This window comes from Canis lupus, chromosome 16, assembly GCF_048164855.1.
Source record: "Canis lupus baileyi chromosome 16, mCanLup2.hap1, whole genome shotgun sequence".
In the NCBI taxonomy this organism is placed as follows: Eukaryota; Metazoa; Chordata; class Mammalia; order Carnivora; family Canidae; genus Canis; species Canis lupus.
Window position 1 is genome coordinate 4965761 of NC_132853.1, and position 23729 is coordinate 4989489.

Sequence of the window (23729 nt, forward strand, 5' to 3'; positions counted from 1 at the left end):
AGGTTAGCCTAGCAACTGGATCCTCTCCCTTCAAGACCTCCCTTCCCAAGCCACAAAAACAAAAGGGTACAATAGTAGATAGGACCATGACCCTCAAATTACAGCCGTGGACATGGCCCACACTAAGGATTCTGCCTCAGTCTCTGCATTCGGCACCCAGTGTGGTTTGTGGGCCTGGCTCTCATGACCTCCCATGGATCCCATGACTGGGGCTGAGGAGGACATGGTAATAATGATCAGAATCAAACGAGTAGGAGCACTGTCTGTGAAACTCCATGTACATGACCTCATGACCTCCCAACCACCTACAAGGTCAGTTGAGTTCTTCCCACTTTTCAGATGAGGAAACCGAGGCTCAGGAATGAAGTTAAGTAACCTATCTAAGGTCACCAGGCAGTAACCGATAGGCTTCCCTAGCCATGCCCCACCTCAGTAAATCTGCTGCCTCCCCTGAGAAGCCCTCCATGCCCTTTTGTTGACTGAGCAGGCAGAGAACAGGAAGTGCTATAGAGGCCCAGGGCATGGGCACTGGACTTGGACTCAGAAGACACACTGTTCAGCCTCAATTGTCACCCAGCTCGGTGGCCCTGGATAAGTGTTGCCATGGGGAAACCAGGCTAGGCTGCCGGTCCCCACGTCTAGCCCCCACCCCCGCACCCCTACCTCCATCCGCACATTCACCCCTGTATTAGCCAGTGGCACTGCCTGGTCGAGGGGCACCATGCATAGCAGGACACTGGCCATCTTGACAAGCAGTTCAGAGGCTGGTTATCCTGCCAGTGAGAGATCAGTGTCTCATGAGTGGGAAACCACAAGGTTTCTGTGAACCGTGCCCTGCACTCAACAGCCGGGTCTGGTGCCTTACCCCCCCGGGGCCCTCACCTCCGAGCATCTGCAGCCCAGCCCCGACCATTGCTCTCTGCTCTGTTCACAGGCCCCTCCACTGGCTCCAGTTCTGCAAGGTTCAGCCGGCGGCCCACCTGTCCTGATGCATCTGTGGCTGGCAGCCTCCCCACACCCCCTGTCCCAAGACACAGGAAGAGCCACAGCCTGGGAAACAAGTGGGTGACTGAGCAGACCCCCCCAACCCCCACCCACTGTGGGCTCCAGACTAGACTGAGCTGGGGCATGGGCTCCACGGTGGCTGGGAATGCTTGACCACTGGGGGGCTCCCTTAGCCATCTGCTGAGTTCCTCTTCCTGAAGGCTGGTCCCTCCCTTCAGGCTGGCAGGGGCTCTGGAAATGTCTTAAGGCACCTGCCAGTGTTGGGGCTCAGAGTGTCTGCTTGCCAGTTGTCTCAGAAAGCCTGCAGAGCAGTGAACCTGCCACTAGTTTGCCCAGCCTTATGTGACTGACAGCTGGGGGGCACGTGTGGACCTCACATGGCTGGGGCAGCCATGCCTGTGTCCCTGGGGTGCTGGTCAGAGACTCTCGAACAGTTGGAGCCCTCTTCCCCCTGTTCTTTCCTCCTCTCCTTCCCTCTCTTCCTCTTTCCCTTCCGTCCTTCTCTCTCTCCCTTCCTTCCACCACTAAGACACAAGCCTCAGTCAGCTCAAGCTGGCCTTGGAGTCACTCACAGACTGGGTGGGGGGTTGCTCTCTGAGTGTCTAGGGCTTGCTCTGTGTTAGTCTGATACATGCCTGTCAAGCACTATATCATTGAGTCCCTGCAGGCCTCCCAGGTAGGTGCTATAGTATACACTGTAAGAAGGAGTCCTGTGAGGTTCAACAGGTTGAAGTACTTCACAATGGTAAGTAAGGTTGGAACAAGAATTTGGATCAGATGCGTGGCTCCAGAATCAGGCGCACTGCCCACAGGGTCATGCTCCCCCTTCACTTGTGTGGCTCCATCGTTCACAAGTGCTGTCCACTCACTTGAGCTTTGTCATCATCCTGAGAGACAGACAGGGCAAGTATTGTGAGTCCCCATTTGACAGATGGGGAAACTGAGGCTCAGAGACAGGATGTGACTTGCCCAAGGTCATGCCATGCGCTAGGGCAGAGCCTGGACTGTGCCATAGTTCTGGGTGGAAGTCTTTTTCCTTCAGCTGCACCATCTGCTCAAGACCCCAGGGCAGGTGTACTCACTGTTACTCTGAGGATAAGGAGCTTTGCCTTCTTTCTTCCTTTCCATTTTCCAGTATGATGTGTCAGTTGAGTGTAGTTGAGAGTAAAAGTGCGACATTCCCATCGGAGAAAGCGAGGCACCTGCTGGACGACAGTGTCCTAGAGTCTCGCAGCCCCCGCAGGGGCCTCGCCCTCACCTCCTCTTCTGCCGTCACCAATGGACTCTCCCTAGGTAAGCGTCTCCGGCCTGCACATGACAGCAGGCAGGCCACAGTCCAGCGTGTGCTCCATGTCTGTCTCTGTCACCGTGCAGTGCCCGGTGGCCCCTCGTCCCCTGCAGAAAGGTCCCCCCACAAGAGTCGCCAGAGCCAGGGAGGCCTTTGATTCCTGGTCTCCAGGACTTCACAAAGTGCCCTGGGTCTGTCTCATCTCATTGGTAGCCCTGAGCATGGCAGGCAGGTGGAAGGAGCAGCCGGATGCACACCTGAGACCTGCTGTCATTGGTTGGCAACTGCCAAAGCCTGGCTGCTGCCCCAATGAGGCTTATGTCCTGGGGGAGCCACAAGCCCAGTGTACAAGGCCAAGTGGGGGAAGCTACCTGGAGACAGCAGCTGGGTGGACCACCGGGTTCTTCTTGTGTACTTGTCTTCACACTGAGAAGCCAGAGTTAGGGAGGATGAAAAATTGATCTTCAGGGATAAAATTGCATGTCTGAGCTTTAGCCAGAAATGGTACTTATGTCAGTGGGAGGAATGGAAACTGAAGTGCTGAGGCTGGGATGGAGAGAGGTTGAGCCAGAGCTGAGGACACTGTTGAGCTCTGGTCACAGGCCCGCCCCCCTGCAGTGCCGTCATCTGTCATTACTGCCATCAAACAAGTGCAGTCTCCACTGGCTGCGCTTTTCAGTGTGCCTGTGCTTCCATAGTCTGTGTGTCTGTGTGTCTGTCTGCTTCCCTTACCTGGGAGCCCTCCTAGGCCTGTGGCAGCTTAGACAGTTGCCAGGCTGGGGTTTGATCTGGGTACTGTCTACAGGGTGGGGGGCCCCTGAGCACTGGGAGGAAGGGGAAGGGTGGGAATTCCATGTCGCACATCCCTGTGAAACAAGGCCAGTCTCTGAGGCGGTGTCACTGCAAGGACAGCTGTCTCCTGCCCCCGGAAAGGCTGTAACAAACAAGGTCTGTGTCTGCCTTCTCACCTGGGAGGAAGTCATCATCATTGGACCCCATCAGGGCTTTACCACAGCTTAGGACAGTGTAGCCCGTGGTTCATAGGTGTCAATGTGTTGGGGAGAAGAATTCTGGGGTCAGTATGTTGGAGAGAGGCTGGGTTGAATCAGGTAAGCAGGTCCATTCTCAGAGACTCGAATATGCCAATGGGGGATTATGGATCCCCATAAAGGCAGTAGAGTCTGCAGGTTCGCCCAGCCTGGTCACAGAACCCTTTTCCTTGGAGTGTCCTGGAATGGGATAGGGAATGAGATGAGGATGAGGTTCTGAGGAGCCAGTCTGGGAAATGCCAGCCCCATAGCGTTCAGCTGGGCAGCAGGACAGCTGTTTTACATCCAGGAAACTTTCTGAGCTGTGTCTGAGCCCAGGCCTTGCTATTCCTGAGACAGAAAACCTAGTCAGGCACGACAGGAGATCACCAGGCAATTTGGTTCTCGGTTCCTCCTCTTGGGAAATGTAGATGTTTTTCCGGATGGAGCTGGAAGCCCAGGAGCAAGCTGTCATGTGTGCATGTGCCCTGTTTGGAGCCCTCTCCACCTGGTGACTCCCAAGGTGCCGGAGACCTCCTCCCTTCCCCTCTCCCCCTGCCCAGAGTTGATGCCAGCAGACAGCCCAGGCCAAGTGTTGAACTGAGGGAGAGTACAAAGGCACTCAGCAGCATGCTGTTAACAGGTGTCCCAGTCCACCCCAGAGGGGCGGCCGGGGGAGGTGGAGCCTCTCTTGTGTATGCTGGCCAGGTGAAGGACCACTTCCTCAAGGCTTCTGTCTAATGCCAAGCAGCTGCTCTGTGACAGTCCTGGCCCTTGGGACCTGGCCCTTGCTCATTTGGCCCCTGTCTTCACTAAGTGAGGTTTGTTCTACCACTGGTTTCACTTGGACCAGGAGGAAGGCAGTGGTAGGGCCAGGCCAGGCCAGGCCAACACAGAGGCCAAGGGTCACAGAGCCTGGTGGGCCAGTGGGAGGCAGCTGCAGCCTTCAGAGAGGCAGCAGTAAGAGAGTGGAGGACCCTGGAACAGTGGGAGAGCATAGTTCTTTTGACTCTCCCAGGAGAATGAGTCAGAAATAGCAGCAGCAAAACCCCAAGTCACACAGTTGCCCACAGGGCCAGAAAGCTGTTTCTCTGGCACTTCTGTGGAGCTCAGGGGCCTGAGCCTGCTGGCCCAGGAGAATAGACTCCTTTGGGATTGTCCCCTCTTCTGTGAGGCTGCCATGTTCATTGATCTGTGTTCCTTTTCCAGGCAGTAGTGAGAGCTCAGAGTTTAGTGAAGAGATGTCTTCAGGGCTGGAAAGGTGAGTGTGGCCTCAGCTCAGCCTCCCTCCCAGGGTGGCACTCAGCGCTCCGGGAGGGGACCAACCCCCACCCCCACCCCCACCACCCCTCACTGGCCCAGCCTGGGGAGGCTGCTCTGTGGCTCCTCAAGTCAGCTCGGACCAGGGGTAGGGCCCACTCGGAGTGAGGGGTGGAAGAGCAGGATGGGTGTGGGGTGGGGGTCCCAGCCCCATGCTCTGAGCAGCCCCACTCATCATCCAATCCAGAGCTAGCCCCAGGAGCCCGAGGCCAGCACCTCTTCCTTAGGCCGAGCTGCTGAGGAAACCTGTGAGCAGATTTGGTCTGAAATGTGGGTTTTTAAAACCAGAAGCCAGAGATTGGCCTGGTGTGGAAATGGGCAAGTGGCTCCGCCTGGTGGGATCTGAGAGTGTTACACTCGCATGGCCTCAGGCCTTGGGCTGACCCACCCTGCTGGGCACTGGGACAATGAAGTGGACCCCAACCCAGGGTTTGGCTCCCTGTGGTGAGCCCTTCTGCCCCAGGAGTGGGGCCTCCTGCTCAGGAATCCACCCACTGCATGTACTCCACATGCTGAGGCTTTCTTTGTGCCAGGCACCAGGCAGGCTCTAGAAAGACAGACTCCGGATAGGGAGCTCCCATAGCTGTGGTGCCACCAAAGGTGAAGGACAACACAGTGACTCGAGGTCTGAGGAGAGGCAGAGAGAAATCCACTGACACAGAATGCTTCAGGGAGGCAGATCTGCACCACCCTTCAGAGTGGCCCTGCCACCAGCGTGCAGAGACCTGTGCACACAGACAGGTGCACACACACAGTTATGTACACTCTACACACACACACACACACACAGACTTATACACAGTCTCCCACATGCATTTGATACATGTTTTACAAGAAATGCTGTGTGTGTACACATCCATACATACACTTGTGTACTCACACCTATGTAGGTATACATATGCACGTGTACATTCACACACAGCTCACACATATAGACCTCACACATGTGTGCATACTCTATCTCTCTCCCTCACACACACTCACACTCTCACACTCTGCACATTCCTCACTTCTCTGGTGCTGAAGCCTCCTGTCTCATCAGTCCCCATAATCATAAAATGGCCAGAGAGGAGATGAACACACCCAGCCAGTCCTCACAGGGCAGAGGGACGTAAGTGATAAGTCATAAGTGATCTTTGTTGAGCATACCGTGTGTCTCAGGTACTGTCTTGGCCTCATCGAATCCTCAATCGAATCTACACAGTGGTTATTCTTAGTGTCCCCGTTTTACACCTGTGGACAGTAAGGGTCAGAGAGGTGAAGTGACTTGTCCTGCTTCACGCTCCTTTGGTAGAGCAAAGCTGACCCAAATCCACATCCTCCTGACTGCTGAGACCACCTCTTTACCACTATGCTTCTGGCCTCAACCAGAGGGCCATTGTGATAGGCACAGGGCCTGGCCCCATGTCATTTGGTCAGTGTGGCGCCTTTGTGAGACCCTAGATGGAGATCTGGAAAAGGGAAGGAACACCAACATGAGCCCTTGGAACCTGCTCCCTCTGTCCCTGCTGAAGGACTCCTGGGGGGATATTTGCTCAGTTCTTGATTGGGTTGCTCAGGCCAGTAAGTCCCACTGCCTGCGCCTTGGGGCCAGCCCAGCAGAGGAGATGAGAACCAGGCAGGCTCTAGGGTAGACTCCAGATCTGATGAGCAAAAGTCTGACTTGTGTCAGCAGCAGTCAGGGGACTCCTAGGAATGCCCTGATGGACAGGGCTCACAGGCAAGCCAGTGTCCCCTGGCCATAGGCCAATGAGGGGATACTCAGAGGGAAACTTGCAGGCATGGCACCAGGATCCAGACCTGACCTTATACACTGGTTCATTCACCCCCTCATTCTCTCATTCATTCAATCAGTGGATGTTTATTAAGCCATGGCGTCCTGCCAGACACCACACTAGTCACTGAGGGCAACAAATACTGCTCCTGATGAGTACCTATGACCCAGACCAGAGCCACCAGGAAGGAAGACTATGAGGGTTCCTGACCCCCTGTAGGTTCGCTATCCTTAGTAGCAAATCCTGTAAGATACAGCATTTCTGTTTTCTCTCTTTCACTTAGAATTTGGCATTCGATTTACTCTACATTGGAATGTCCATAGTAGGTGCCTTTTGGGTGGGACCTCCTGCATGAGCTGGTCTCCCAGCTGGCTCACCTGTGCAGCCGCCCAGCCCTGCCTCCAGAAGCCCACTGGGAGAACGTCCTATTTCTCGTTCTCCTAGCATGATGAAGGGAGCAGGAGACCACCTGCTTTGGAAGATGCCAGTGGGCTAGGATGAGCCCTCTAGTCCACTCTGAGACTCAGGCTGACCCCTGGCCTCCAGCCCCTGTGGCCCAGCCTCCAGTCTGCATTTCCATCTTGTACTAGCTTCTTTCCATGTCCACTAGAAACAGTTCACTGCCTCAGATGCATGTAAGCATTTGAGACTTTCCAAAAGAACCATGGGTGAGCCGGAGGGGAGGGTCTGCCTCACGGTCTTTGAAAACTTTTGTTAAATGCCACTCTTTCTGATAAAACTCGGTGACCACAGTTCACTGTGCCACCTGGGCCTCCCTTCCTCACCTTCACCGGAACAGTGCTCGGCCCCAATGGGGCCTCCCTTCACCCCCAGGCCACTTCGCTCCTGCTCTACAAAGGGGAACAGATTCCCTCTCCCTGGAAGTCAGGGCCACCCTGCCTGGGTCCAGAGGCCAGCATCTGCCCTGAAAGAGCCTCCAGAACACTTTTCAGAAGCAGAGCTTCCCACCTCAGAGACCCACCAGCTGGTCCTGACTGATGATGCTGTGAGAACACAGCCTTAACTCTATACTTTCACACTTGCATGGGTGGACTGTGACCTCAACCACAGCTAAGAGTATAGGAGAGGGCTGGCCCCTCCCACAGGAACGAGGCCAGGCTAGGGCCAGGGCAGCACCTTACCTCACAGCCCTGAAGCCTAGGTTCCACACTCTTCAATTGACTTGTTGACCAGGCCCCAGCCCTGGTGACAGCCTTGACCCAGGCCAGGAAGAGAAACAGAGCCAAATACCAGCTAGAGGATAGGGAGGTCCCAGGCCAGAGACCCCTGGAGCCAACACATAGCCCTCCATTGGTCTGCAGACACATCTTAATCACTCTGTATGCCACTGTGACCAGGCAGGAAGGAGGGTTCCCATTGTCTGATGAATGCGAGGTCATATGGCCTTGTCTTCAGGTTTGCTTTCCCTGAGATCACACACATGGACATTTCAGCCTGGTGGCCAGAGCTCAGGCTACACCTGGTGCTTTCCTCGAGTGGCCAGCCTTCACAAGCACCCATGATGGAGCCCACAAGAGTCATGGGGACCCTTTGCCCTGCTCTCTGTGGGAGTGGGCCAGGAGGTGGAATGGCACCCCCACTGACCCTGTTCTTGCTAGGACTGTGCATTGAGGGCTCAGGGACAAAGAGGACCTCCTGCTGCCCATCTCATCTGCTGTCCCTTCTTATGTCTCAGCCTCAGCAGGGCCGCAGGCTGAGGAGGAGTGAGAACAGACTAGCCATGAGGTGGCCAGACCAGGTAGGGGTTGGTTCGGCTGTTCTAAAAACCCTCCCCTATCTTCTGGGCTCAGAATGAGGACAGAGCAGTGGTCCTGGGTCAGGGCCCTCAACAACCAGAGGCCAGAGTCCCTGGGGCGACGGGTAAGGGTGGGCCCCCTCCTCTCTTAAGACTACCTCATGTCCCAACCTGTACCTTTCTCACCTCAGTGTCCTGGGTTGAGGAGGATCCCATATCACACCGTGCTTTCCCAAGGAAAGAAGGCAGGCGGCCCTGAAAAGGCATTTTCAACATGTACTTAATTAACTGGAAACTAGGGACTGTGGACATTGCCATAGGCTAGCCTCGAGCAAACCTCAGGCTTCTCAGAAATTCAAGAAGGAAGGGAATATTTTAGTCAAGCCCATCAGAAAGAGCTAATAGGTGCTTCTTTTTATGCCCAATGTGGCACCAAAGTGAGAATAAAAATATTAGCCTAAGAGTTAATAATTTTAAGTGAAGTTCTTAAAAATTAGGAACAAAATGGATGAGTGAAGTGAACATATATGTATGTACAAAAATGTGTAATGTCACTCATCTTAGTTCTTTCTGGGTTCTAGGGTCACTGAATGAATTTCTTTCCTTCATTTTTTTTTCTATATTCTCCAGATCTGCTACAATGGGTACATGTTTCCTTTATGCCCAGAAAAAAATTAACTTTTTAAAAAAGATAAAATCAGAAATGTTTACTGATTGCTTTTTAAGGAGTAACATAGGAAAGTATGTCACAGAGTTCATCACGAAACCCTTGGCCATCCGTCTTCTCTACTCCGACATCAGCAGTGTGTGAGGAAGGGCGCTCTCGCAAGAGAGACAGCCCAGAAATACAGGTGGTGGAAAGACGAGGAGGCAGAGGGATCCTTGGGAAGAGACAAGAGTGACAACCCTCTCTGAAGCAGAGCTGTTTCTCCTTCCTTCTCAGGGAGGTGAGGGATACAGGGAATCTAGTCGCAGCTCACAGTCAGGTTGGGAGAGAGAACAAATCAATGATGCCAGGTCCACAAGGGTCTGGAAGTTGTGCAGCACTCAATGGGAGTGTCCAGTGCAGTGACCCGAGTCAGACTGGGGTCAGGAGTGGCTTCCAGTAGTGGCGATGGTTACACAGAAGCCCAAGGACATCGGTTAAGAGGATCACAGTGGGCCCTCAAGAGGGATCCCAGGATCTAAGGAGGCTCCAAGGCCTGAGTTGTGTGCCAAGATGAGAGAGGTGGCCCAGGGATGCTTGGTTTGGCTCTTAAGAGTCCCTGCCGGAGAGGGGGACTCCATGATGTGTCTTGGTCTCCGAAGTTCTTAGTGTGCCTTTGCATTGAAAGATCATCGTCTGGCTTCCCTACACTGCCAGCAGTGCTAGGAGGGGCCTGAGGTCAGGATACCTTGCTCTCAGTGACCTTGGGTGTGTCTCTCAACCTCTGAGCCTCAGGAGCCTCAGCTCTACAGCGAGGATGCTTAGCACATGGGTGGAGTTGCTCTGTTTGGGAACTTACTTTGACATTTTTGTGGCTTTCACTCAGTCGGTACCTGTTACCAGCAAGCAGGTGATCCAGGGGGCTCAGAGTGGGTGGGGTGAAGAGGAAAGTCCCAAAATGATAGTTCAGTAATTGTGGGACAGATGAGCTACCATGAAGGCAAGCGTCCACGAGCTCTGGTTGGCCTCCAGGGTGACACCGAACTGGGGGGAGGACCCCTTTAAGAGACCGCTGCAGAGAGTTGGCTCTGAGGTACCCCAGGGTGCCAAGGCAATTGGGCGATGCCATTTTTCCCTGTGTGAGGTTGACTTGTTCTTAGCCAGTGGAATCTTCCAACATTCTTAGGGAAACCCCAGGAAAGTAAAGTCATGGCAGCCCCAGACTATGCAGCATTTCAAGAGAGGGAGGGGCAGTTCTGGAGGCTCTAGAGGCAGCCTTGGTGGTGAGGGTCCCTTTAACTGAAGTGTAACGTGAGAGTGGCTGTCTGTAGGGTGACTTTCATGGAGAACCTCACTGCCTTCCTCCCACGCCCTTGGCTGAGGCCCAGGAATCCCCCAGAGTCGTGCCTGCACCCACCCATCCCTCTGTCTGGTTTCTCCAGGTCCATCTTGCTCTGTGCCTCTGTTCTGATGCTCTGCCTCCTGTGGCAGCCTGGTTGGACAACATGCCAAGCTTCTGATGTGGGTTTCCCCCAAAGATACCATCTCTTGCCTTGCTTTTAGCAACAGACACCAAAGTCTGGAAAATGAGGCTCCACCCAGGAGTTTAGGCTCCTCTGAGAGAGAACAGTGGCCAGAAGTCCCTGGGCCTTTCACTTGACCTTGTCCTTGGGCCCTGCCCACGAGCTACTGTGGCTTCACAGGTTGCTGAGAAATCTCAGCCCACAACCTCTCTGTCCAAAACCTACAACCCCTCAGATTTCAGGGCCTAGAGAGTGGACAGGATTCCCTTTCGATTTCAAATTAATCCTTCTCCACATATATCTGCTGCTCTCCCTTCTCTCTCTGCAGACCAGATTTCTAGATTTCCCAGCTCACAGAGAGGAAGATGGACACCTCACAGCTCCCAAGTTTACATGTTATACCTCATCCAGCCACAGAGCCTGACTTTCCATCTCATCTAGTTCCTAATTGCCATGAGAGAAAATCTGATTGACCTGTCTTGGATCGGGTGTTGTTCTATCCACTCAGCTAGATATGCATTGCAAATATGGCTCCTAGAGACCCACTCAGTAGATCAAGGACATTGCCGAGAGAGGAGTGAGTGAGTGACTTATAAGCAGTAGAAATCCTTTAGCAAGTCCTGCTGGAAGGGATGTCTCAAGGTCCAGCAGAACTCAGAGTGGCAGCTTCCTATCTGTGAATCTTCAGGAAGTAGCTATGACCAAGCTATGGCCTAATGGAATGGCTTCCTGTTAAAAGTTTGCTGGTGCAAGTGGACACTGTCAATGAACAGCATCTCCTGGACACTTCCACAGGCACATTAGTACCTCAAAGGGCTCTGTGCACTTGAGATAGAAGGATGGGGTGGAGGACTCTATTTCTGCTAAGACAAGATTACTGGGACCCCAATGTTATTATTATCAAAGACTTCTCCCTGTTCCCCAACAGGGGGAATTTAATCCCCATGATACTACTTAAAGTATACCTAGAAAACTGTTGAGGGGAAGGTGCCTTTCAGACCTGCCTTGGATAGTCAAAATTCTCATGATGCTGTTGGCCTAGCAGGACTCTGGCTGCTTCCACCTCAGCAGCCTGACCTGCTCTTCCTCTTCCTAGTGTTGTGAGCTTGGGCAAGTCACTCCACCTCTCCAAGCCTCAGATTCCTTATCTGCAAGATGGGGATAAGAATAGTGCTTGCTGGGGACACCTGGATGGCTCAGTTGGTTAAGCATCTGACTCTTGATCTTAGCTCAGGTCTCGATCTCGAGTTTGTGAGTTCAAGCCTCTCATTGAGTTCCCTGCTAGGGATGGAGCCTACTTAAAACAAACAATTAAAAAAAAAAAAAATAGTGCCTGCCTGACAGTATTCCTGATTTTCAGGACAAAAAAGCCCTGTGTGACTAGACAAGATAATGAAAAAGTACTGCTTAGCACATTGCCTGGAATCTATCATTCCCATCATCCTCATCATTCCATCCTCATTATCCCCATCGCCACTATCACTTCATCATTCCCATCATCCCACCCCATCATCACCATCATCCCATCCTTATCATCACCATCACCTCCATCATTCCCATCATTCCCATCACTCCATCATCACCATCATCCTATCCTTATCATCTCCATCACCCCATCATCATCATCATACCATCATTCCCATCAGCCCATCATTATCACCATCACCACCACCACCACCACCACCATCATTATTACCATTTTGTACACTATTTGAGACTGAAGTGTTCTACTTGGTTGCTAGCCGTACATCTTTCCCAGACCAGACTTCCCATGAGTAGGGTTGCCTGCTGCATCCCTTCTCCCCACCGCTGCCCAAAATCCATCCTCGAAAAGAAACAGTAAAATGGCCTTCCTGAATTACATACATTCAGCCACATTCTGCTCCCAGCATCATGTTGGAAAAGGTGTCTGTGGTTCCAGAGTGGGACTCTCCATGTCAGTCCAAGAAATCCCCTGATTTTTGAGTTTACCAGGTACCACTGCCCCTTCATTTTGCATTTTCTGGCTCTGAACATTCAAATAACAAATATTCTCAAACAAGGCCATGATCAGATTGGTTTCAGTGGCTGAGGTTCCTGCTCAGGCCACACCATAGTCCCCAACCGTCATAACCCTCTTCCAACCCTGCAGGGCTCACCTGGGGAGGAAGGTGGGCCACCACAACCCTAACTATCCCAAAAACTGGCCTTGGGGAAAAGTCACCGTGACGCTGACCTCCAAGGCCAGGGTCAATCCCCCAGGTTCCAGGGAAGCAGGCTCTGAATTGCCCCACTGGGAGCAGCTTGACAGACATAGGCCCTCTGCTCGTACTGGAAAGCCATCCCCGCTCTGTGAATACTTACATCTCTATCCCTAATGACAGGCCGGTACAGTGGAATGAGTGGCTTCATCTTCTTGAGCCTCTGTCTCCTCATCTAAGACAGAGTGGGAACAGTACCCCTCACAGAGGTGCGAGGAACAGTGTGTCTCATGGTCAGCAGTGGATAAGTGGCAGCTGCTCTTTAGTGCCAGTCAGCCACTGGAAGATGACTCCAGTGCAGAGACCAGGGGCCAAGGGACCCAGGAAGTAGTCCCACCCCAAGAGACCAGGACCTACGACTGCTCGGGCTGTCCAGTCTCAGACACTGACAAAGCCTGATCAGTGTGAGCTGTAGCAGAGGCCCACAGGAGTGGCACCTCTGGGAGGAGAATGCCCGGACACCACCCACAGGGTGCTGGCTCCACATGGAGACCTAGTCCCTGTGGCAGACCCCACCACATGGCACATCTCAGCCTCCCTGCGGCCCTGAAAGGTGTGGGAGCAGCTTGGGCTGTAGAGTCAGAACAGGGTTCACATCCTGGCTTATTAGGCTCATGCCTTGGTCAAGTGTTTTCCCATCACTGAGCCTCAGTTTCCCTCTTCTGGGGAAGATAATATGCTTAAAACTCCAGTGAGATGGTGAGTGTCATGATCTTGCTCATGTGAGCCTACACTCACTGGTGATCTCTGCGCCCCTGCATTACCCGCCACCAGCCTGGTACACTGGGGGGCACCCCACGCCTTTAGGAAGAACATGGAAAAAGGCTACTTAAAAGACTAGACTGGTTGGAAGACACTGATTTAAAGCTCTCCATTGAAAAGTGTCAGTCATGCAAACACCTATTGAGTGTGCAGCCGTGGACTATCTCAGAAAGGAGAGAAAGGTGGAGGGGAGATAGAAGCACCAACCACATCCCCCCTTTGGTGGGACTACTGGTAATGGCAGACAGCCCGCTGTCATCACACCTTTTCCTTGGGTACCAGGGCAAAAAGACTCAAGAAGAAAGGTGGAGAAGAAGGGGCCAGAGGATCCAGCTCTGCAAACGGAAGCTCCATGTCCCACTCCAGACAGGTGGCAGCTCAGAGCAGGAATCCAGATCAAATGAGGAGATGTCCCCTGGGCACAAGGAATGTCATCCCAGAAAGGTTCACTGTTAGACCCTGCCCCAACTCATAAGAAATTTCTGGTAATGGCTGGAGAGGAAAGCAACCCTGGAGGCAGGCTGAAGGAGCCCTCCGAGCAGCCTGCCTCAGCACGGGGTTATAATATGTTGTGACCCAGTTGTGAGGTACTCGGCAGTGTTGACAGTAACAATGAAAGTCCCGAAGCTTTTCATAATTTAGAGCAGATTTGTTGTTACCTGTGATGTCCTGCTCATCACCGCGTTGCAAGCCTTTTTCTGAATGGAGGAGAGGGAGAAGAGAATCCGGGGTGTGGGCTGGGAGTTATTGTGGCAGGGCCTCTTCTGCACCACAGCTCCTGGCCTGTGACCATCCTCTGTCACCCAGGGGTGCTGGGGAAAGACTGAGCTCTGTTACATTTGAGGACTTGAGGGCCTAAGCACATGCTGTGGCTCTTTACCACCTAAGGAGGAGTGGCTGGATGGGCAATTGGCCTAGATGGCCACCAGACTCTGACCAGCCCTGAACTTGGGCCTCTGTACCACAGACCCAAGATGGTTATTGAGGACAGTTCTTCTCAAGCAGAGGACGGAGGGGCAGGGACTCACGTGACCCGACCCCCCACCCCGCCCCGCCCAAAGAGGAACTTGAGCCCACTTCTGCTGTAATGGGCCTGCTGCAAAGAATGAGCCTGGCCCCAACCACCCACCCCCCAGGTGTCCAGTGCCAAGGGGCTGCACGCAGCAACCTAGGACTGGCAGCGGATAATGGAGAGTGTATTTGCAAAGGCAGGCTTGACTTTGTCTGACCTTCTAAATTGGGTTACATCACTGTTTGGCCGGGGAGCAAGGAAAGCACTGGCCCAGGGAGACACCATGCAGCAGGGGTAGAAGGTGGTTGAGGACCAAGTGGACACAGGAAATCATCCTGCTGAAAGAGGAAAAGGTGAACAGAAGAGACAGAAAGACAGAAGCCTCCCCGCCCACCCTGTAGGTTAGATTCTGCTTACTCTGGAAACCGCATCTTCCCCTGCAGAGGCTCCCTGCTGGGGGCAACAGGTGGGAGAGAAGCCAGAGGGGCGGCCCACGGGCAGATGGCAGGGGTCTGGCTGGGGCCAGCAAAGGAGAGGACACAGCAAACAGAGGAATTGAGCTGTGCCCTGGTGCATGAAGACGGTGCACATGCCCCCCCAATCCCGGACCCGACATGCAAGACTGCCCACAATTCCTTCTGTGCGTGCCCTTGTAATTGGACTTATCATGGACTATTTGGGCTGTACGGCATTTTCTATTAAATGTGTCAGCTTCACATTGGGTAAGTGGGTGTGCCCTGATTTTAGTCACACCCTGACACTGATAGAGGCTCTGGGGGTGTTGTGTTCACTGGCCTGGCAGTGACAGATATGCCTCAGATGTGTCTGCAACATGACGGAGGAGGTGCAGAAAGAGCTGGGGTTGGAGCCTCCTGAGCTAATGCCCTTAGGGTCCGAGATGCCCTTGCTTCCTCAGAGTGTCTGGTTGTTCCTGGCTGTTGCTAAAACTCACTCCTTTTCCTCTGAAGCAGGGGACGTCTCTATGCCACGCTGGGGCCCAACTGGCGGGTTCCAGTTCGGAATTCTCCCAGAACCCGGAGCTGCGTCTATAGGTATTCATTTGTTCGTGTGCTCATTTACCTGACAACTAGCTCTAGGCTGCTTGTTGGATGCCATGAGCTGTGCTCGAGGCTGCTGGATGCACCAGATGCGGTCTTTACCCCAGTCCATGAGGCTGCTTCCCAGGTCCCTGATGGTCCCAGAGAGGTGGTGGGGTGTTCTGGAAAGGGAGTGCAGGGAAGGCCTCTCTGGAGAAACCACTGGAAGAGTAATAGGAATGAACCAAATACAGGGAGGGGAGGTGTAGGGATAATAAGAGCACCCCAAGCCAGAGGGAGGCAGGAAGAGCAGGGTGGCATGGGGAGTGAAGGAGAGTCAATGTTGGAAAGAATGAGAGAGGAAGGGGGTGGAGGCTGGGGAAGTGGGGCCCAACCACAGGGTGGGGATGGGGGGTGACAGTGGCGTGACCAGGTCATCCTGGCCGTGGCATGGAGAACTGGAGAGCATGCAGGAGGAAGGCAGGAGTGCCCTCAGGGAGGCCAGGGGACAGCCAACAGGCAGTTGTCCAAAGGAAGAGCTGTTTCTGGCCTAAGGTGGGAGGAGTGCAATGGCTGAGGGGCAGTCAGACATACATAGGGCTTGGGATCATTGCATCCTTGGGATTGAATAGGTGGCGGGGGGTGGAGAGGTAAGAGGAGAAACCTTCAGGTCTCCAGTTCAAGCAGCCAGATGGATGGCAGGGCTGTTCACGGCATGCGGAGGAAGGGCACCAAGAGGAGAAGCCCAGGAGAAGCACCTACCCAGAAAACAAGCTGCCATCCAGGCCTCGGGGCAGGTCTGGGCCAGGGCCTCGCTTGGCTGTCCTTACCTGTAGGTGGCACCCGAAGCCCTGAGGCAACAGCGCTGAGCTTGTCTGGCGGCCCGGATCCCCCTGGGCCCCCTGCACTCCAGCGCCACCTCCCCACTTGATGGAGGCTCCACCAGGCTCCTGGTGCTACACTGGGCCTGGAGGGGCTACACGGGGGGGAAAGGAAGGTGGGAATGCAGGGGAGGGCCCAGAGGAAGCCACTGCGGAGGTGGGGACCAGGTGGCAGTGCTTCTGGGGCCTGGATGATAGGGAGCACTGTCACCAAGCCTAGGGCCTTGAAGTGCTCAGAAAGGTGAGGGAGGTAAAAGTTTTCAGCTGTGGCCAGTCCAGGGCCACCCTTGTTCAAGCTCTCCATGGCCTCAGGGGCCCCTCCCTGGCCTTGCCCCAACCACATTGCACCCTCTGGCCCAGCACAGCACTGCGGACTTGGCGGTGGGGACCTGTGGGGGAGAGGGGCCTGAGCTGGGCCCCGCCAGGGCGGTGTCTGACTACTGGTCTCCCCCTAGCCCCACAGGCCCGTGCATCTGTACACTGGGGAGCTCAGCCGCAGTGCCCACCATGGAAGGTCCCCTGAGGAGGAAAACCCTGCTCAAGGAAGGACGGAGACCCGCGGTAAGTACAGAGACACCTCAGCTCTGTGTGGAGGCTGCAGGGGCATCAGAGAGGGCCTGCACTCCAGCCCCGGCTGTGCCACTGAATGAGTGGCCTCACTTTCCACATCTGTAAACTGGGAGAAAATAGTGCCAACATTCTAAAGGACTGAGCAAGAATGTCACATGCATGGCAGTACATGCAGTGAGCATGCAGTGAGCCAAGGCTGTGACGAGGGTCAGTGGCAGCCCGCAGACCTCTGGGCATTTGGTTGGTATTGCCCCTCAGAGGGTCAACACAGCCTGTATGGTACCCCCAGCTGCAGGTGCCCTCTCTCCCTGTGGCAGCAGCATCAGGAGGCCTTTGAGGCTCCATTGCTAGTTCCCAGGTCACCTGTGCTGGACCCGCATGTCACTGGCTCCATGACCCGCACCCCTAGCAGGGCCTCAGCCACCTGCAAAGACCCCTGTACTGTTACCAACAGAGCATCCACGCAAGGGTTTTCTACAAACAGCCAGCCTGTGCGCTGTGTCTCCAGGCAGTATCAGCTCCTGTCTGCTCTGCCCTCCCACTCCCGTCCTGGCCCCTGCTTGCCCTGTCCACTGCCCATGGAACCACCTGAAGATAACCCTTCCTGCCTGTGCCCACAGTGAAGTTGCCAGGGTGCTAGCCCAGCTGTCACCTTCAGATGCTAGCCTGTGTGCAGATGCCAGGTGGCTCGTGGGTAAGGAGGGTCTTCACCCCAGCTCTGGGCCACACTTTGTCCCTTGAGCTCAGGTTATCACAGAGCATTCTGTGACATGGGGCCCTGTATCTGGCCTGTTGCATGGACCTGCCTGCTTCTCTCCCATACTCAGAATTCAGGGCCCAGTCATCCTGAGCCAGGGAGAGACAGAGTCCCACTAGCAGGGTTTTCCCAAATGCTGGTTGGCCCAGTGAAGAAATCAGTCCAGTGGGTCATAACCTGTATTTGTGAGCAGAATAGAATAGAATGGAAAACAACAGCATTCCTTACATATAATAAAGGTAAGTACTTTTTCATGAGGCTTCTTTCAATTCGACATGTATGTGCATGTGTGTCATACACACCTGTGGGTGTCATCAAAGAGGTCTGAAAGCCACTGCTTTCACTATTCCAGTGACATAGCTCCATCCAGCATGGAAAAGGAGTCTTGTAGGCTGTAATACAGAACCATCTGCATCTCTACTCTCAACCTTGTTCCTTTCAGGAGAAGATACTTGCTTCACCTTTGCAGAACCAAAAGGCTTATTGAAGTGATTTTCCCTAAACTGAGGAGCAGAGCTCTCCTGAAGAGGGAATCCCAGCCTTGCTGCCTAGAGAAACAGAAAGAATACCTGTAGCTTGGCTCTGTTGGCTTTCCCCACTTCTAACCATAAGGACTTCCCAAGTGCTACCATTGAGTCTCAGCCAGAGAACCCCAGCACAGAAATCATGGTTCTACTAGGCTATGGTTTAGTGTGTCTGCGTTTTAAAAATGTTTTTTCCAGGGACCTTCTTGGGGCCAAGTCACCTGCCTTGGCACTGCCTTAAACAGGGTGAAAAAATGAAAGGCTCTCTGAGTAAAGGAGCCAGAGAGGGGATACAGGGCTTAGGGCTCAGAGCTCAAAGGCTCTGGTGAGGGTCTCCCTCCTCCCGGCCCTGGGTAAAAGTGATATTGATGCACGAGGTGCCAGGAAGAGATGAGGCTTGTGAGGGCACTGGTTAGGAGGAAGGGAGCACCCTTCCACCTGTGCAGCTGGATCTGTAATCCGGCAGGGAGGGGAGACTCCACTCCCACCACTTACAGGGTCGCCACTCTGCTTCCCCTTCCTCTGTAGCTGTCCTCATGGACCAGGTACTGGGTCATACTCTCGGGATCCACCCTCCTGTACTACGGAGCCAAGTCCTTGCGGGGCACAGACAGAAAACACGTAAGTCCCACGAAAGGACTCTCCAGGCTGGGACTTCACATAGTGTGACCTGGGGGTAATGGGTGTGGGGAGGAAAACAGGGGAGGTGGTGGGAGGAGGAAGGAACCCTGCCAGACCCAGCTCAGCTTCTTTGGAGAGTGAAGGATGTGGGCCTCCTGGTTATGCTGCTGTTCTTCCCCAGTATAAATCCACACCTGGCAAAAAAGTCTCTGTTGTGGGCTGGATGGTGCAGCTGCCTGATGACCCTGAGCACCCAGACATCTTCCAGCTGAATAACCCTGACAAAGGTAGGCAGCAGGCTGGGCACTGGGTGCCCACAACCTCTCTCTACTCTGTTTTCCTCTCCTGCCAAATGTACAATTTGAAACAGTAAGAACTTTTGGGGCTGCTACCTTCCCTTTGCTTTAGGTTGTGGTCAGAGGGTCCCCTCACTGGGCCACAAAAACTGCTTAGATCATGGTCAGTGTGTCCACTGAGCAGTGGGCATGGCACACAGCTGCCTTTTGTGGCCTCACCTGTGGCTACTGGAACCCATTACCTTGGAAGCTTTAGCCTCAAGGTCTTGGAATAAATAATATAATGCTGCATAGGGCAGGGGCCATGTAGCTGGGAGAGTCTTGGGTTTTGGAAGATTTCAGGGATGTCCCTGACCTTACCTGTGCCATGAGACTCTCACAGTATCCTGGTCTAAGACCAAATCAGAGAAGAACCATTTTACAAAAGCCAACTTTAACTTGTCTGGTCATCTCCCATTTCCTCCTGGTACCATCCTTCCCCCATGACTACATTGGGTGGAAGGAAAGTTATGGGCACCTTCTTGTCTAGGAGCCCTGTCTACACTGACATTCAGAATAGGCCATCCTATCAAGGAAATGGAAATCAGAAATCACAATGAGATAGCACCTCACACCAGTCAGAATGGCTAAAATAAAAAAGATAAGAAATAACAAGTGTTGGTGAGGATATGGAGAAAAGGAAACCCATGTGTACTGTTGTTGGGAATTTAAATTGGTGTAGCCACTGTGGAAAAGAAAGAGTATGGAGTTTCCTCAAAAAAATTAAAAATAGGAATACCATATGATCCAGTACTTCCATTACTGGGTACTTACCCAAAGAAAATGAAAACACTAATCCAAAAAAGATATTCACCCCTTTGTTTATTGTATTATTTTTAATAGCCAAGATATGGAAACAGCCTAAGTGTCCTTTGATAAATGAGTAGATAAGAAAGACATGATACACACACACACACACACACACACACATACACACTCTAGCCATAAAAATATAACACAGACATAAAAAAGAATGAGATTATGCCCTCTATGACAAAGTTGATGGACCTCGAGGGTATTCCACGTGAAATGAGTCAGACTGAGAAGGACAAATATGATCTAATTTCACTCATATGTGGAATCGCAAAACAACAAAAACCAAATGAACAAGCAAACAAAAAGCAGAATCAGACCTATAAATATAGAGGACAAATGTGGTTTCTAGAGGGCAGGGGTGGGGGGATGGACAAAATGGGTGAAGGAGAGTGGGAGATACAGGCTTCTAGTTACAGAATGAATAAGTTATAAGAATATAGTCAATGGGAAAAAAAAGAATATAGTCAATGATATTTTAGTAGAGTTGTATGGTGATCATAGTAACTACGTTTGTAGTGAGCACAGAATGATGTATAAACTTGTTGCATCGCTGTGTTGTATACCTGACACTAATGTAACATTTGGCCAACTACACTAAAATAATAATAATAATAGTAGTAATAATAATAATAATAATAATATAATAAAGAATAGGCCATGCTGGTCTTTCTGGTAGACCATGTCACATGACAAAACCCTGAAATACCTGGATCTTGGGTTCTAGCTGGGCAAAGTCACTGGGACTGTAAAGTCTCCAAGCATCTTCACATCTTCTCAGGAATGTTCTAGTCAAGGTTCAGGTATATACAAATCACCTGAGGAACTAGTGAACATTCATATTTGGATTCAGTGGATCTGGGGTGGAGACCAAGCTTCTGCATTTCTAACAGGCTCCCAGGTAATGCAGATGCTGCTGCAGTAAAGAGACTACAGGGTTGTAATGTTGCTAGCTGAGAAGTAAAGAAACAGGAACCTCAAAGAGCCCAGGGACTGGAGAAGAGAGGAGCCAAGTTCTCTGCTCTATGTCTAAGTGATTGAATCCATGCATAGCTACACACAGTTGTCACACATCCTGGTCTGGTCACCTCTGGAATTCCTTCCTGAAGGTTCCGGGATTAGAAGGCCTGGATTAGAAGTCTTTTCCTGAGGAAGTAAAGGCTGTGCCTACGCAAGCTTGACTTGGGGACCATATGGCCACGAGGACCACAGGCCACTTTTGGGCCTTAGCCCACAGGAAACCACTGTCACCAAGCAGAGGGAAATATGATACAGAGGTTGGCCAGGATCTGTGGATAGAGTTCAAAGGGCCTGTGAACCCAAGTGGGGAAAAAAAATCATACCTTTGTTTTCTGTGGCCTCTCATGCTCTCTAAGTATTAAACTACTACAATGTTCATAACACCTGTGATTTGATCTCCAAAGGAAACCACAGATCCTTTTCTATCACATATAGTTGCAGATTTCTCAGGGGCATCTCTGCTCCTCTCTCTGGAATTACAGTGCAGTGTCAAACATGCCCCTAGATTTTGTTACTGGTGCATTACTAGAGAAGCACGTGTAGAACTGTATCACTCAAGTGTTTTTTAGTAGTTTGATAGCTATATTTCCGTGGTATTGATCTGCTTTGTATTCTATTTTATGCATTTGAAAACATTATTCTGAGAAGAGCCCACAGGCTTCACCGGAATCAAATGGTGGCCCCCAAAATGGTTAAGTGGCCTGATCCACAGATGTAGCCCAGAGGCACCAGAAGTTCCGCCTCTGCAAGCCCAAGCTTACCTTGGGCTGTTCCTGACCTTCCTTGGTTTAGTTAACCTAAGTTCACATTTATCTTCGTGCCCTAGTCACAGGCAGGCCTTCCCATGGGGCCCTCTCTCTTCCTAACCAATGGTTTCTCTGCCCATCAGGCAATGTTTACAAGTTCCAGACTGGTTCCCGGTTTCATGCAATACTGTGGCACAAGCATTTGGATGATGCATGTAAAAGCAACAGGCCTCAGGTAAAGTCACCGAAACCCTGCTTGTCTCTTGAAATATCCTCTCCCACCCTTGGGACTAAGGGTTCATAGAAAACAGGACTCATTCCTTCCCTCAGAGCCTATCAGCTATGCTCCCAGGCACCCTTTTTTGATCAACCTTTCTCCGTGAGACAGGGCATCCTCTGCTCAAGCTTAGAACTAAGCCTGGCTCCAGACAAGAACTGTGGATCTGATCCTTGTGTATTTCCCACTAAAGGAAACACGGCAGAAACATCCACTGGGCACAGTTAGGTGGCAAATGTGGTATCGCCCCAGTGATCAGAAGAGAGCATCTATTTAGACCATCTCCCCTCCAAAGTTGATTCATGGAAATACTCCAGACTGACAAAAGGGCCTCCCTGCCCCAAAACCTTTAGGAATAAAAATATTAGCTAATATTGAGAGCCAAATAAGGCTGCTGCTCCGTGTATCTGCGCTGGGCCCAGGACCAGGCATTACAGGAAATGCTTTACGTGTGAGAATTGGCCAAATGCCCACAACACCCCTGGGAGGTATGTTTCTCTTACTGTCTCCTTTTTATGCTGAGGACACTGAGGCTCAGAGAATGGCAGACACTCATTCAAGTTCCCAAAGTTCATGAGATCTCACCCCCGTCTGTCCTGCACCAGAGTCTATACTTGTTGCCCCAAGCTCCACACTTTCTCGCACTTCCCACTTCAGCTTGCTCAGCCTCCTGCAGCTGAGCTAAGGGCTTGGAAGCACAGCCTGGCCATCAGGCTTCTGAAAGGCATGGCTGCTCCAGCCCTCAGCACCCAATGGGGCAGGCTGGATGTTCCTGCCGCTGGGAGTCAGGTGTGAGGCATTTGGCTGCTGCTGCCAGATTGGTGCTTCTATCCCTAAGTTTTGCTGTCCATGTCCCCCAGTGACCAGCTAGAAGAGGGCACTGCCCAATGGGTCCCTCTCAGGCTGGGGATAGAGCAAGCATCAGCTTTGGGTGGGTAGCAGCTTAGAGGCACCAGCCTGGAGGTGTGAGGGGGCCTCAGCAAAGGCTGGTTTACACTAGGCCTTTGGGTCTTGGGAGGATGCTGGGGACAGCACACAGACTTCTGGGTCCCTTAGAATGGTTCTCGGAAATCAGAGGGAAGTCTCAGTTTGGTCCTCTTCAGGATTTTCATCCGTCACGTCCAATGAGAACATAGGTGACAAGCTGGTCAGATTATAGATGATGGGAAGCTAGAAAGCAGAATTAGTAGAAAGTTCTCGACGAACTAAAACAGTAGGAAAGAGGGAAAATGTGAGATACTACAAAAAAGCTCAAAATAAACTGCACTTGAATCCCCTTCCTCACCTATCTGCCTGCTAGGAATTTGTCCTGGTGATAGACTCACACGTGCACACAAAGGTATGTTCCCTGCAGAGGCACCTGGCTGGCTCAGTCAGTAGAGCATGCGACTCAATCTCATGGGTCATGAGTTCGAGCCCCATGTTGGTCACAGAGATTACTTTAAATTTTTCTTTTTTAAAAAGCAAAGTGTAGAGCATATGTAAGAGTGATCTCATTTGTATTAAAATACATGAGCATATTTATAAGGTGTATGTTTGTCTCTGTATGTGAAATTCCTAAAGTGATGTGCAAGGAAGTATAATTCCATGGGGTCTAGAGCACTTACACATATATATATATATATATATATATATATATATATATATATATATACACACACACACACACATACATATATATATATATATATATATTTTTTTTTTTTTTTTACACTAAACAAATGTAATTGCTCATCTCCACGACAGGAAGGCCGAGGGTTTTGGTGGGCAGTCACCTCAAGGTGATGCAAAGT

General features: G+C 52.0%; 1 protein-coding gene and 1 long non-coding RNA gene across 14 annotated transcripts in view; one reads left to right on the forward strand and one right to left on the reverse strand.

Annotated features, from left to right (window-relative positions):
- Positions 1-23729, forward strand: part of RALGPS1 (Ral GEF with PH domain and SH3 binding motif 1) — a 294614-nt gene that overhangs the window by 264151 nt on the left and 6734 nt on the right. For 3 of the 12 annotated variants that reach the window (XM_072777969.1, XM_072777970.1, XM_072777968.1), the window contains 9 exons: positions 935-1061; positions 2141-2298; positions 4531-4582; positions 15324-15407; positions 16729-16834; positions 18653-18745; positions 18927-19032; positions 21803-21894; positions 22048-23522. In XM_072777969.1, coding sequence (XP_072634070.1) covers positions 935-1061; positions 2141-2298; positions 4531-4582; positions 15324-15407; positions 16729-16834; positions 18653-18745; positions 18927-19032; positions 21803-21894; positions 22048-22164 — 935 coding nt within the window. In that variant the 3' untranslated portion in view covers positions 22165-23522. Of the gene's footprint in view, positions 1-934; positions 1062-2140; positions 2299-4530; positions 4583-15323; positions 15408-16728; positions 16835-18652; positions 18746-18926; positions 19033-21802; positions 21895-22047; positions 23525-23729 lie in introns of those variants that run through there. The other 9 variants (XM_072777971.1, XM_072777967.1, XM_072777972.1 and 6 more) reach the window with 9 other exon arrangements.
- On the reverse strand, positions 678-6250 carry LOC140605754 (uncharacterized). 2 transcript variants are annotated; one of them, XR_012008325.1, is made up of 4 exons: positions 5791-6250; positions 3262-3522; positions 2088-2719; positions 678-1892 (listed from the first exon to the last, which is right to left on the reverse strand). It is a non-coding gene; the product is annotated as an uncharacterized lncRNA (long non-coding RNA). The 2 variants fall into 2 exon arrangements; XR_012008324.1 differs by having other exon boundaries at positions 2088-3522.